The 13,589-nt window shown below is 40.2% G+C and overlaps 1 protein-coding gene across 4 annotated transcripts in view; it reads right to left on the bottom strand.

Moving 5' to 3' along the window:
- Nucleotides 1-4,650: 4,650 nt before the first annotated feature.
- The window catches only part of PKD2 (polycystin 2, transient receptor potential cation channel), a 47,479-nt gene continuing 38,540 nt past the window's right edge, over nt 4,651-13,589 (bottom strand). For 3 of the 4 annotated variants that reach the window (XM_079919500.1, XM_079919498.1, XM_079919501.1), the window contains 3 exons: nt 12,456-12,619; nt 7,908-8,055; nt 4,651-7,524 (listed from right to left, as the gene is read on the bottom strand). In XM_079919500.1, coding sequence (XP_079775626.1) covers nt 7,288-7,524; nt 7,908-8,055; nt 12,456-12,619 — 549 coding nt within the window. In that variant the 3' untranslated portion in view covers nt 4,651-7,287. The remainder of the gene's footprint in view (nt 7,525-7,907; nt 8,056-12,455; nt 12,620-13,589) is intronic. The other variant, XM_079919499.1, reaches the window with a different exon arrangement.

Here is a 13,589-nt window from a genome sequence, read left to right on the forward strand (position 1 = left end):
AATTTTAGACTTATGATAGAATAACTGGGCTTATACAGGTTTTTCCCTTCCTTACATATACATCTCATTTACTTACACATCTTACCCAGTAATAGGGAAGTGTTTTTAAACTTTTTTACTGAAGGGTAACATAGGGAAAAGTACAATCCAGTGAGGAGGAACACACCTGTGCAACCAACAGTGTCAAGAAATAGGACATGACCAGTGCACAGAAGCCCCCCCACCGAGCTCCCCTTCCAATACTGCTTCCTCTCTTCTGAGTTATTTTTGAAATGACACTTGTATACTCCCCTCTGTTGCTATTATCAGAACATCACTGCAGCTCACTTTTGTGTTCCTGTGTGTATAGATACATCCTTAATTAAGCCTCCCACTCCCATTAATAAACTATTCATTTTGGAATAATTTTAGATTTATTAGAAGAGTTGCAAAAATTATGCAGAAAGTTCCTGTATACCCTTTGCCCGGCTTCCTTTAATGTTAACATTTTATGTACCATGATGCATGTCAAAACTGAGAAATTGGGACTTCCCTGGCAGTCCAGTGGTTAAGACTCTGCCCTTCCAATGCAGGGGTGTGGGTTCGATCCCTGGTTGAGGAACTAAGATCTCACATGCCATGGGACGCGGCCTAAAAAAAAACAAAAGTAGAAACTAAGAAGTAGGGACTTCCCTGGTGGCGCAGTGGTTAAGAATCTGCCTGCCAGTGCAGGGGACACGGGTTCGATCCCTGCTCCAGGAAGATCTCACATGCCACGCAGCAACTAACCCCGTGTGCCACAACTACTGAGCCTGTGCTCTAGAGCCCACGTGCCACAACTACTGAGCCCGTGAGCCACAGCTACTGAGCTCAAGAGCCACAACTACTGAAGCCCACGTGCCTAGAGCCCATGTGCCACAAGAAGAGAAGCCACTGCAATGAGAAGCCCGCGCACCCAACAAAGAGTAGCCCCCGCTCGCCGCAACTAGAGAAAGCCCGTGAGCAGCAACGAAGACCCAACGCAGCCAATAAATAAATAAATATTTTAAAAAATAGTTTTTTTTAAAAAAAGACCATCTGGCATCCATGGAAGGAAGAAAGGAAGGAAAGACTTATTTTTTTTCCCCCTGTTGACTTAGAATCTCTGAGGAGTGGAACTGGAAATCCAGGTGATTCTTTGGGAAATACTGAGGGTTGTAATAAGGAGTTAAGACCATTTAACGTACATTTCTTATGATTCGATCTTGATCCAGTCACAACTGTGCAACAGTTGTGTTCAAAGCCATCTATTTTGTATCCACCTAAATATCAGAATCACATTTAGAACTAAGTGAGCGCGTTAACATCACCGGATCTCCAAACCTTTTTTAACCTGCAGAATCATTCTTATACCCGGCAACCCCACAGAACAGCCTTTCAGTCATGACGGTTGAAAGCGGTGTTGCTCGGATCCAAGTGAGGATGTGGCCTCTTGGTTTGGCCCCGTTTCTTTGCCAGGCAGGAAAGCTGAGGCATTGTCTCAGTGATTGAAAGGCTTGACTGTGTAGTTTGGAAAATCTCAAGCTGTCTCATCTTCATTTTGCAGATGAGGAAACTTGGGTTTCAGAGACTGTGACTAGCCAAATACTCTGTGACAGGTTATTTCCTTGCTGAGATCTGGAACGTACTGCAGTAGTACCTGTGCCCAATCTGTGGGAGTCACTTTTGTAAACATGTGCAGAAGCCAGGATGGGGACAGTGGCTTCAATATAAGCTAGAAAGTGGTACCTAAAAGAAGTTCAGGATCTGTGACGTGAATACAGGGTCTGTTTATCTCTACAGTTAGGTAAAAGTTCCCCCACTTCCCACCTTGTCATTCTCCATTTCCCAGGCCTGTGGACTTGATTAACTTACTCTGTATCTTTCTTATCCACAAAATAGGGATCCTCATAGGATCTGCCTCCACAGAGGTGTGAAGATTAAATAAGGTCATGCATGTGGTGCATGTAAAGTGGCTAGAAGCACCTGCCTCACAGGATGCGCTCCGTACATCTTAGCAGTTACTGTTACATCCCACAGGACATCACAGTGGTTACTGGCATCGTGCCAGTTCATGCATGACCCCCTTGGCAGGGACTGGAGTAGTGCCGTCCTCCAGGATCGTCCTGGGCATCAAACCAGGGCCTGTGGGCCAAATCCAGCCCACTGCCTATTTTTTGTAAATAAAACTTTACTGGAACGTAGCTATGCTCATGCCCGTTTGTATGATCTGTGGCTGCTTTCGCACCACGATGGCAAAGTAGTTGCAACAGAGACCATTACGGCCCGTAAAGCCTAAGATATTCACTATCGGGCCTTTTATGGAAAGTTTGCAGACCCTCGCATTAAACCAAGAGTGCCTGTTCCCAACAGTTAGCACACACAGGTCCATGTGCCAAATGACAGTGGCCTCTCTCGGTATCATTCCCATTAAACCCATTTGCAGAATTTATGCTTCCTGTCTCTGTAGCTTGAGGCACTGCTGTACTGGAGTTCCTGAATCCTCAAGAGTGAGGGTACCTTTTCACCTGGGAATACAGCAGGGGCTCCACTAAACCTGAAACTAGCAGTATGTCTGCCACTTAGTCACTTTGAGATCCTCACACTGGTGGAACAGCAGGCAAAGGAAGCAGTTACTGCATTGTCATCTCTGTCAGGAGGGGCTAGACTTCACAGCTACATAATGGGGCAGGGAATTCGCAGAGGGAACTCGGTGTTTCCATGCTAGGTGGTCATAGTTAACAGGCAGTCTGGTAAAGGACTAGGGAACCAAGGGCTCTGTGCCCTTAGCGATGAAGGTGTGAATCATTGTAACAGGCAAGCAACCTAGTACAACTGAAGTTCTGGCCAAGAATGAGGAACCTCTAAAAAGGACGGTAGAGGAGAGAATAAGAAGTAATTCTGGGCCTGTGACCAGCGGCAGCAGTGAGGACTAGCTAGCTCCACTGCCCCTCCTGTATTGTGTTTTCTAGAGATTCTTGCTGACCTCCCTCGAAAAGTCCAGAGTGCACTTAATGTGGGCATGCATGCATCGGCATGGCGCTGGTGCTGTGTCTTAGCTCCTCTGCACCTGTTGGGTCGCGGCTGTGGTGGACGGCTCCACGTGAGCTCAGATCATGTTGACATCAATTACCCCTCCTCCAGCCTGCACCACAAATCTCCTCACTTTTCTGCGCTAGGGCCTTCTCCAAAGCTGAAGGAAACTGCTCAGCCCGCGTGCAAGTGTGGCCTGAAACTGCAGGGGTGTTCACACCCCAGGAGCACCGCTCAACCAGCAGGGATCAGAGCCAGTGGACCAATGCCCCAGGCTTATGTTCTTCAGATAAGGAATTACAGGAGGCATTCCGCAGCCTTCTCAGAGGTGGAGTTGGGCTTCTGTGCCTACAGAGTCAACTGCAGTGACACACCTGTGTATGAATTTCCTCCTTTCCTGGCTCACTCTTGTTTCCTACTCCAGTTTCCTAGTATCACCTGAACTCAAGTCCTTGCCTTGGTTTTCTTTTAGAGGATCACAAGCTAAAACATATTCCTATTAAGACCAGAAACAAGACAAGCATGTCTACTATTATTGCTAGCCTCTAACATGGTACTGTCCGTATTTACAAATGAGCTGGTCTTCTTCATAGAAAACCCAAAGAACCAATGCAGAATCTATTAGAGGTAGTAGAGGAGTTCAACAAGTATGATATATGTAAGATTTATAAAAAAAGTAGTAATTTTCCTTTATGTCAGCAATAACGAACTAGAAAATATAATGGAAGACAGGATACTGTTCATAGTAGCAATAAAACCATATGAAGGAATGCATAAAATCTTTAAGAAATTTAAAGAAACAGGGCATTAAGGAAGTTCTGAACAGATGAAGACTTATGTTTCTGATATTGTAAAGACGTCAGTTCTCCCCAAACTAATGAATAAATTCAATGCAATTCCAACTAAATTTCAGCAGGACTTTCTGCTCTCTTTCCTCCTCCCCTACCCTCATGCCCCGGGACCCATCAAACTTGTTCTGACATTTATATGGAAAAATAACAGTACACAAAAATAGCCTAGTCAATAAAAAGAGGGCCAAAGAGGAGGACACATATGAAGACCTTGGCACGTACGAAGGAGGACATACTACAAAGTCATAATAAAACTTATTGTGCAGGAACATTCCGAGATGGGTGTAAGAGGCTAAAGGATTCAAAAACAGACACATATATACATGAACCTGAAATATATCAGTGATGCCATGAACTAGTAAAGAAAATGACCTATTTAATAGAGAGTACTGATATAACTGGCTCAATTCTATGGAGAAAAATGTATGCAAAGTTACTCTTAAGAGTTAAAAGTTACTCTTAAGATGTATTCAAAGTGAAAGTAAAACTATAAGTTTAATAAATAGAAGTTTGTGACCTTACAAAGGTCTCTTTAAAACCCCCAAAACAATACAGGAAGAAAAAATACTGATGGATATTACTATTAATACATGAACACCAAGGAAACATTGACAAAATTACCAGTCTGATGAGAGATATTAACAGTCCAAAACTGATACGGGATTACTATTTAAATCACACAAGGAACTTATGCAAATCAACAAAATAGACTATGACCCAGTGGAAAAATAGACAATGAACAGAAGCACACCTGTTTCCCATTAGATCAACCTGTACTATTTTAAAGATTTGAATGGGCAATTTACAAAAAGGAAACCCAAATGTTGAACAACTATATAAGGCAACGTTCAACCTTATTAGGAATCAGAGAAATGCAAAATAAAATGACACCTTATTTCAAAACCATTCAATTACAAAGATTAGGAAGCTGGATGGTACCAATGCTGGTGAGGGTCTGGGTAGAACTGGTACTTTCATGCATGTAGTGAAATTGTAGACTGCTGCCGTTATTCTGGAGGGCAACCTGCCAGTTCTGGGTGAAATTAAATGTTTATATACCTGGGACTCAGCATCCCACCTCTTGTAACGTACCCACAGAGGAACTCATGAAAAGTCAACAGGGGAATCATGTATGAAGATTTTGAAACAGCAGAAATACTGGAGCCAACCATTTACTATAGGAATGCGTAAGTACAATGCAGTGGCTGTACGTTAGGAAACACTAATATAATCATCAGAATAACTTACTAGAGGTACCTACTGCAGAAGAAGTAATGTGTCAATCGTTGTTTCTGAACATAGAAAGATGCCTTTTTCAAAGTCTAAGCCTTTACTATTAGTCTCATGATACAAGACAAATTACCCAACTGCTTCTACTTAAGAAACAGACAACTCTTAACATCTGCTATTAAGTCTTTATTAGGCAGTAAAGTGCTCAGTATTACACATTAATGAAATTCTTGATTGTTGAGAGACTTGCATATGTAACAACTTCTTAATGATACCAATATAGAGGGGAAGATGATAGGGGAGGGAGAAGGAGGTAATTCTCCGTGACTAAAGAAGAAAAGACAATATGTAACTTATGAGTAAAGAGAAAGAACTCTGCAAAATTTTACAGGTGAAATGAAAAACAGTGTGATACTAAGTATCATACAGACTTTCTAGTGACCATAATTGATATATGGCACCTGGTCAGTACACATGGATGCCACATCATGGCTGCACTTCAAATTGAAGTTTGTTTACATGTAACAACATGGTACACATACATAAATACGTACACTCAATATCCCTGGAATGCAAACTTTAGTACCTAGTAATAAAGAACTTTGTGTAGCATATTCAAAAGAAAGCAAAGATGGAGATGAGCCGTGGGAAATGACTGTTAAAGAAACCCAATCTGTATCACTTCTGTAGAAGGCAGCTAAAAAAGGTCGGTTTGCTCATGTTCTCTTTGAAGATTTGACTGGCATAGTCTACCAGTTAAATAAACAACGATGTGAGTTTAAACTACAGTATTAGAAACAGGCCTCGCTGCTATTCTCCAGGTGAGAGTTATTCACCAGCACTGCATTCTCTCTTGCTCTCAAAGGTCAGCTTACTCAGTTTTGAAAAACAAGATTTTCAGTTTTTGTTGAGAAATAGGTTTCTTCCCCATAAATTTGGGGAGGCCCTCTCCTATTAAAAAAAAACAAACAAAAAAAAACAAAAAAACTGCTGCAAACTCAAAAACTTTAGTTTATACCTTCTGATAATGGTTGAACTTCCAGTAACCAAAACTCCTTTTCATTAAATTAAGCTCCACTTGGGTTATAAATTCTAGTTTTGAAACGCAGGATCAAGAGAATTTGAGTTCTGTGTTCTTAAATGGTATAAAACTCAAACCTTAGTTTTATAATATTTTATATGATTTTCAAAAGTCCTTAATATTTTGTGTAAAATGAACATATTTACTCAGTTAAAACGTTCAGTACATCCTAAAAGATTTAGTAAGTTGACCTTCCTAGATTAGTTACAACATTAAATTCAGTTGCAAGTAAGTTGAGCCACATGGGAAAAGACATAAGGATGAATCTTTATATTAAACTAATTATTAGAAAAAAATCAAATTTAGTGATTTGGCTCCTTCCAATTCTACTGTGCTATGGTCAGAGATGACACTGTAACCCACAATTGGTCTTTAGTGGTTTCATGCAGCTCATTTCAAATGAGAGTGAAAACAGTGTAAAAATTAAGAGAAATGGTTAGTCCCCCAGGCATTAGATATGATAAAATAACAAAAAAGCATAGTGTTCAACAACATTTATCGTAACCATTCATACAAATTCTAGCATAATGACTACATACCCATTCTATGGCTTGGGGTTCTTCTCTAGCTCTTTTAGAAAAGTGTACCCCAGGAAGGTAGTTGAAATAAAAGGCTCCTTTCTTAAAAGAAAGCTATGTATTAAGCCCATGAGCGAAGCCTCAGTGGAAAGGAATGCCCCTATTTTCCCTTCACGCACTCGGCAAAAATGACAATACTGATTTTTGTGATTGGAAATAAGAAACTCAGAAGCCTTTTCACAGTTCTTTTTTTAGCTTTAAAAGGCTACTTCATTGTCAACTGAGGAGACTCAGTTATGGTACCAAGTGGGCATACCACTCAATATACTTTACAAAGATTTTCTTTTCTGTACTCAATATTTACACCTGGATTTCTTATATGAGAAAAAGAAAAAACATCTTCTTTGATCCATGGGCAAAGTTTACCTAAAATAAATTAAAGTGCAGAAGAATTAACGATTGGTCACAAAGACCAGCATCATATATGGTGGTCAGGGCATATAAATAGTGTACCTGTCACGGCAACTCAGGACAGTCACCTTCTCACCTATGAAGAACACATATAGTAGCACATGTCCTACACGTGGATATTGGAACTCCCGTTTCCACCTCCACCTTCCATTCCTTCTGCAGATTGGGAGGAAGAAGGGCGGGAGCTCCTGGGGCGAGGCTGACCATTTAGTCCCACTGGTGTGCCTACACCGTGACTTATTTGGGAAGCTGCATCATCGGATTCCCAGCGTTCCAACTCTTCCCGCACCAATCGTTCCATCTGTTCCCTGTGGATTTCACTGTCACGACCCAGCCTTTCATCCTAATCAAGGAAAGAGAAACCAAGATGTTGAGGCAGAGTGATGCATCCTCTCGTACTCAGAAATTGCCTTAGGGAATTTGGGGACCCAATCATCTGTACTTAGGTAAGGCTGGAGCAATAACACCACCCTTAATAGCGATTCTGAGAATCAATGGAGTAATTTATAGTAATAAATTTATAGTAATTTATAGTAATTCTACAGTCCAGTTAAGGCAGTTAGCATCAGTGTGAGGAGTATTAAGAAAGCAACACCTCTGGGCTATCATTTTATCTGCACTGATCTGCAGGTATGGGGAAAAAACATCCTCTCAGATTAAGGGTTACAAACTATGACCCTGATACTTTATAGCATGAGGGTGTTTCTGTTTCAGACGACCACTGACCTCAGCCACTCCATCCAGCAGCCTTCCCAGCACCTCCCTTCTCTTCAGTTTGGCCCGCTCCATGATCTCCAGCTTCACTATCACAGCATCAATCTTGGACACAATGCTGCCGATGGAGTGTTCCATTCGGTCCACCCGTCTCACTAGGCTGCAGGAAACGTGGTTGAGAGGGGCAAAGCCACTGGCTTTTCGGCCCAGTTGGTTTGTCAAATGGAAATGCTAAGATTTTTTTTTTCTTAAACAAGATTATGATCTAAACCACTCTCTAAATAGTCTCAAACTTTAGAGAGAAACTCTTAAACACTGCTGGTGGGAACGCTAAACGGCACCACCTTTTCGCAAGTCAACACTGTATCAGAAGTACGCCTATCAGAAAAAGGTATGCCCGTTCTTTCTTTCAGATATTCCATTTTTTGAAAAGTTTTAAAGGACATAAGTATGTGCGTAATTTTTGGCTACAGGGATATTCCCTAGGGTTCTGCTTATTAATAGTGGGTCACTGAAAAATGGTTACTTTAAAAATTAACAGAAGATTGCTTAAATATATTCTTCTTCATCTACACAACAGAATTCTAAGAAGACACCAGAAATTATACTGTGACAGTGTTTAATGCAACAGAATGATGTTCACATTCTAATGATGAAATAGAAGGATGTCAGCTATAATGTAAATGAAGAAGTTAGACAATAGCATGCTCACTTATGACCCCATTATCTTGAATAAACAAAATGTTATATAAACACTTTAAAAACATTTAATAGGAGACAAAACTTCTGGAATGGTGGCATGAGAGCCCTGGAGGCCCTCTCCCCATCGAAACACCATAACTTCTGAGAATTTTTCTTTTTTTTTAATTTCTGGAAATTTTCTTAAGGGCATACAACAAACGAAGAAGCGTTTATTTAAGAAAATCCACTAAAGCAGCCGCACAGCACAGGGGATCTGCTCGGTGCTCTGTGACCACCTAGAGGGGTGGGACAGGGAGGGTGGAAGACAGACGCAAGAGGGAGGGGATATGGGGATATATGTATACGTACAGCTGATTCCCTTTGTTATACAGCAGAAACTAACACAACATTGTAAAGCAATTATACTCCAATAAAGATGTTAAAAAAAAAAAAAAGAAAATCCACTAAATTTCAGTAAGAATAAGAGTGAGACTGGAGCCGCCATCCGCCCTCTCTCTTGCTCCCTAGGTCAGTGTGACAGAGCTCCACTGGGGGTGGGTGCAGCAAAGAACACACAGCCCTATCCCGTCAGCTCCTAGAGGGGGGAGGGAGGGGCAGGCTGCCAGCATTTCTCATCCCTATGCCTCCACCTCCAAATCCACAATGCAGAGGCTCTAATCCAGGCAGGAGTGGATGAGAGGCAGAAGGCTCTTTTCTTCCACTCAGCTTCCAACGGTAGGGTGGATTTTCCATGCTGGGAGAGGTGAGCTGAGAACGCCAAAGGCTGCCATCCCAGCCCAGCGCCTTATTCATGAAGCAGGGGTGTCACTGTGAGAGAGATGGGCCAGCCGCTAGTTCTGGAGCAGTGGCACAGAAGTTTCGCCTAGGGGCAGAATAAGGCCATAGGACAGAGCTCCAAAGCTTCCCCAAGTGAACTTGCTTTAATTTGGAACAAACTGTGGGTAAAGTCAATCCTAAGAATGCTCTCGAAAACAGTGGAGACTGTAGTGATAAGCAGTTAAGAGGAGTCACTTCATGAGATCATCAAGTTAAACTGTTTACTGGCAAGTTTACCAGAAAGAACCAGGGAAAGAGATAGCTAAGAAGACAGCTAAAGACTGGCTTCAAAACCTACCCCTGCAAAGGGACCTGAATTTCACTGCATCACTGTGAAGAAATTTGTATCCCAAGACATTATTGAAAACAACAGGCTGATCAGCCAACAATTAGCAGAACTGAAGGGGCAGACGTAATATCAACAGAGGCAGAAGGCGTAACAGAGAGAAGAGGAAAAGGGAACAGACAACGCAAGCCCTGCTAAAACCTCTGTCTTCCCAGGATGACGGTGTGCATGGTCAGGGTGTGACCTCTAAGAAGGACATCAGCAGCTTCACAACGCGGGGGAAACAGACTTCACTAAAAAACAAACGCACAAACGACAACAAAAACAAGCTCTGGGGGGAAGGGGAATTTATACATATATACAATGTTATTTAACGTTTCCAGGTTTCAAAAAAAAAAAAAAATTACGAGACACAAAGAAAAAGGAAAATGTGACCCATACACAGGAAAGAAAAGCAGGCAACAGAAAGTGCCTTTGAGAAGGCCCAGATGCAGACAGACTCAGCGGACAAAGAAGCCCAAGCAGGTGTTCTAAATATATTCAAAGAACTAAAGGAAATCATGCATAAAGGAAAATAAAGGACAGTATGATGGTGTTGCCTCATCAGATACAGAATATCAATAAAGGGAGAGAGACTGTTAAAAAGAACCAAAGAGAAATTCTGGAGTTGAAAAGAATAAGAAATGAAATGAAAAATTCACTAGAGGGTCTCAAGACTACATATGAGGCAGCAGAAGAAAAACCAGCAAACTTGAAGATAGATGGGCAGAAACTATGCAATCTAAAGAAAGAACAGAGAGAAAAAAGAATGACGAAAAATGAACAGAGCCTAAGAGAAACATGGGATATCATTAAGACCCCAACTACACATAATGGGAGTCCCAGAAGAAAAGGAGAGAGAGAAAGGAGCAGAAAAACATATGACGACATAGTGGTTGAAAACTTCCTATATCTGATGAACATATTATGCATCCAAGAAGTTTAATAAACTCCAAGTAGGATAAATGCAAAGAGATCTACACTCAGATGTATAGTAAGAATACTGAAAGACAAAGGCGAAGAAAAAAATCTTGAAAGCAGCAAGAGAAAAATGACTCGTCACATACAAGGGAACCTCAGTAAGACTAACATCTGTCTTCTCGTTAAGAGACAGTGGGGGCTGGAAGGTAATGAAGGTGAAATAAAAATATCCCAGATAAAGAAAAACTGAGAGAATTCATGCTAGCAGGCCTGCCTTAGAAAAGATACTAAAGGAAGCTCTTCAGGCTAAAAGCAAGTGATTCCAGATAGTCATTAGAATCCACATAAAAAAACAAAGAGCACTGGCAATGGTAATTATTTAACTATAAAGGATAGTATCAATGCATATTTCTTCTTTTTTCTCTTAACTGATTTAAAAAGCAATTGTAGAAGACAATATGTACATACTTATATTATTGGGTCTATAACATATAAAAATGTAATAGTATATTTGATAATAACAGGACCCTTTTAGAGACACAAAATTACATAAAGTGATAATTATAAGAATGCAATGTTGGGTTTGTAATACACATAAGTAAACGTGTATAATAATGGCACAAAAAGGGAGAGGAGTTGATAGTTATATAGAAATGATATTTCTATATCTCATTGGATTAATTAACTTAGTATAAATATGAAGTAGATTCTGATAAGTTGATTTGTATATGTTAAGTCCTAGAGCAGCCACTAAGAAAATAACTAAAAAATATTGTGAAAAAAATCATTAAAGGAATTAAAATGTTACACAAGAAAATATTCACTTTATGTAAAAGAAAGCAGCAAAGAAGGAAAAGAGAAACAAAAAAGACCTATAGAAAACAAAAAATAAAATGGCAAAACTAAATCCAATTATAACAATAATAACATTAAATATAAATGGAGTAAACATTCTAATTAAAAGGCAGAGATTTTCAGACTGGATAAAAAGACCAGATCCAACTATATGCTGTGTAAAGGAGACACACTTTAGATTCCAAGATACAAACAGGTTGAAAGTAAAAGGATGGAAAAAGATATATCATGCAAAAAGCAACCATCAGAAATTTGGAGTTGCTATAGTAATGTCAGATAAAAAAGACTTTAAAACAAAAAAATTTACTAGAGATAAAGTAGGACATTTTATAATGAAAACAGGGTCAATCAATTAGGAAGACACACCAATTATAAACACGTATGCATATAACAACAGAATTCAAAATATACAAAGTAAAACCTCACAGAAGTGAAGTCGACAATTTAATAATAACAGTTGGGGAATTTAATACCCCACTTTCAAAAACTGGATAAAACTAGGCAGAACAAGGAAATAAAAGAACTGAATAACACTAAAAACCAAGTAGACCTAAAAAAACATCTATAGAATATTCCACTCAACAACAACAGAACATACCTCAAATGCACATGGAACATTCTCCAGGATATACCATACGCTAGGCCATAAAAACATTAAAAAATAAACACATGTAAATGGAGACACAAACACCAAAATGTTAACTGACATTTTTGGTTGCTGGGAATATGAGAGATTTTAATATTTTCTTTTGTTTTTCTTTATTTGCTAATTTTCCTATAATGAACATATTACTTTTATAAAAAGAAAAAACACCAATAAAAGTTATAAAAAAGAACTGATGATTAGTAATGGAAAAGACAAATTGAGAGAGGTGGCAGGAACTACTTAGTGTCATTTTGATGCCTGTCAACTCAAATTCTGCCAATTCCTTTATACTTACACTTGAAACTCTTCATAAGAAACCCCACTGGAGATGCTTCCCCTCCTTCTGGAGCTATGCCCACTGTCTTCATCATCATCCTCCTCAGAGTCATCCAGGCTTCGAGGGAAACTTCGGCTGCTCATGGGGCGTGGTAAAGAGCTGTGATCCAAGTCCAGGTCCTCCTGGAGAACACGGTATCACTGAGTGATGAGCAGGAACCCCCAGACTCCACAGAAGCTTCACTGAGGGCATGGGCAAATGGGAAATGGGTGTGTGCCATTTACCCAGGATTTCTGTGAGGTTAACACCAGACTGTGATTCTCATACTTTTCAATTTTAGATTGGCAAATTTTCAAAACAGATTTTAATGACCAGCAAGAAGTTGCTAACTTTTTGTTTGGACAAGAAAGGACAGTAAAAACAGAGCAAAGCGGAGAAAAAAGTAAATGAAGAAATATATTATCATCTTTTCATAAAAGTTAACATAGGTAATAGCTACAAAGTAAGGAAGGATACAGTCTTAGAATAAGAATTGTATTAAATACAGCCATGTGAAAATATTACTCATTGTCTTCTTGTTCATGTTTCACTATGACTGAAGTTTTTCACCTGTTGGCACTGTTCGGTGGAGCAGCATTTGGAAACCACTGTTCTGTACTGTCTCCTCATAGGAAAGTATGTGTGACGTTAATTTGTATTCTCTGTACCTCAGTTACCATGATTTTTTGTTTGTTTGCTTAACCATTTATTTATTTAATAAATGTATTTAGTTTTATTTATTTATTTTTGGTTGCATTGGGTCTTTGTTGCTGGGCGCGGGGCTTTCTCTAGCTGCAGCGAGCGGGGGCTACTCTCCAGTGTGGTGCACGGGCTTCTCATTGCGGTGGCTTCTCTCGTTGTGGAGCACGGGCTCTAGGTGCGAAGGCTTCAGTAGTTGTGGCACGCAGGCTCAGTAGTTTTGGCTCACGGGCTCTAGAGCACAGGCTCAGTAGTTGTGGTGCACGGGCTTAGTTACTCTGTGGCATGTGGGGTCTTCCTGGACCAGGGCTCGAACCCGAGTCCCCTGCACTGGCAGGTGGATTCTTAACCACTGTGCCACCAGGGAATCCCTTAACCATCTATTTTTAAAGTTAAAGCTTTAAATTATGTTTT

This window comes from Stenella coeruleoalba (assembly GCF_951394435.1).
Source record: "Stenella coeruleoalba genome assembly, chromosome: 4".
Classification (NCBI taxonomy): domain Eukaryota; kingdom Metazoa; phylum Chordata; class Mammalia; order Artiodactyla; family Delphinidae; genus Stenella; species Stenella coeruleoalba.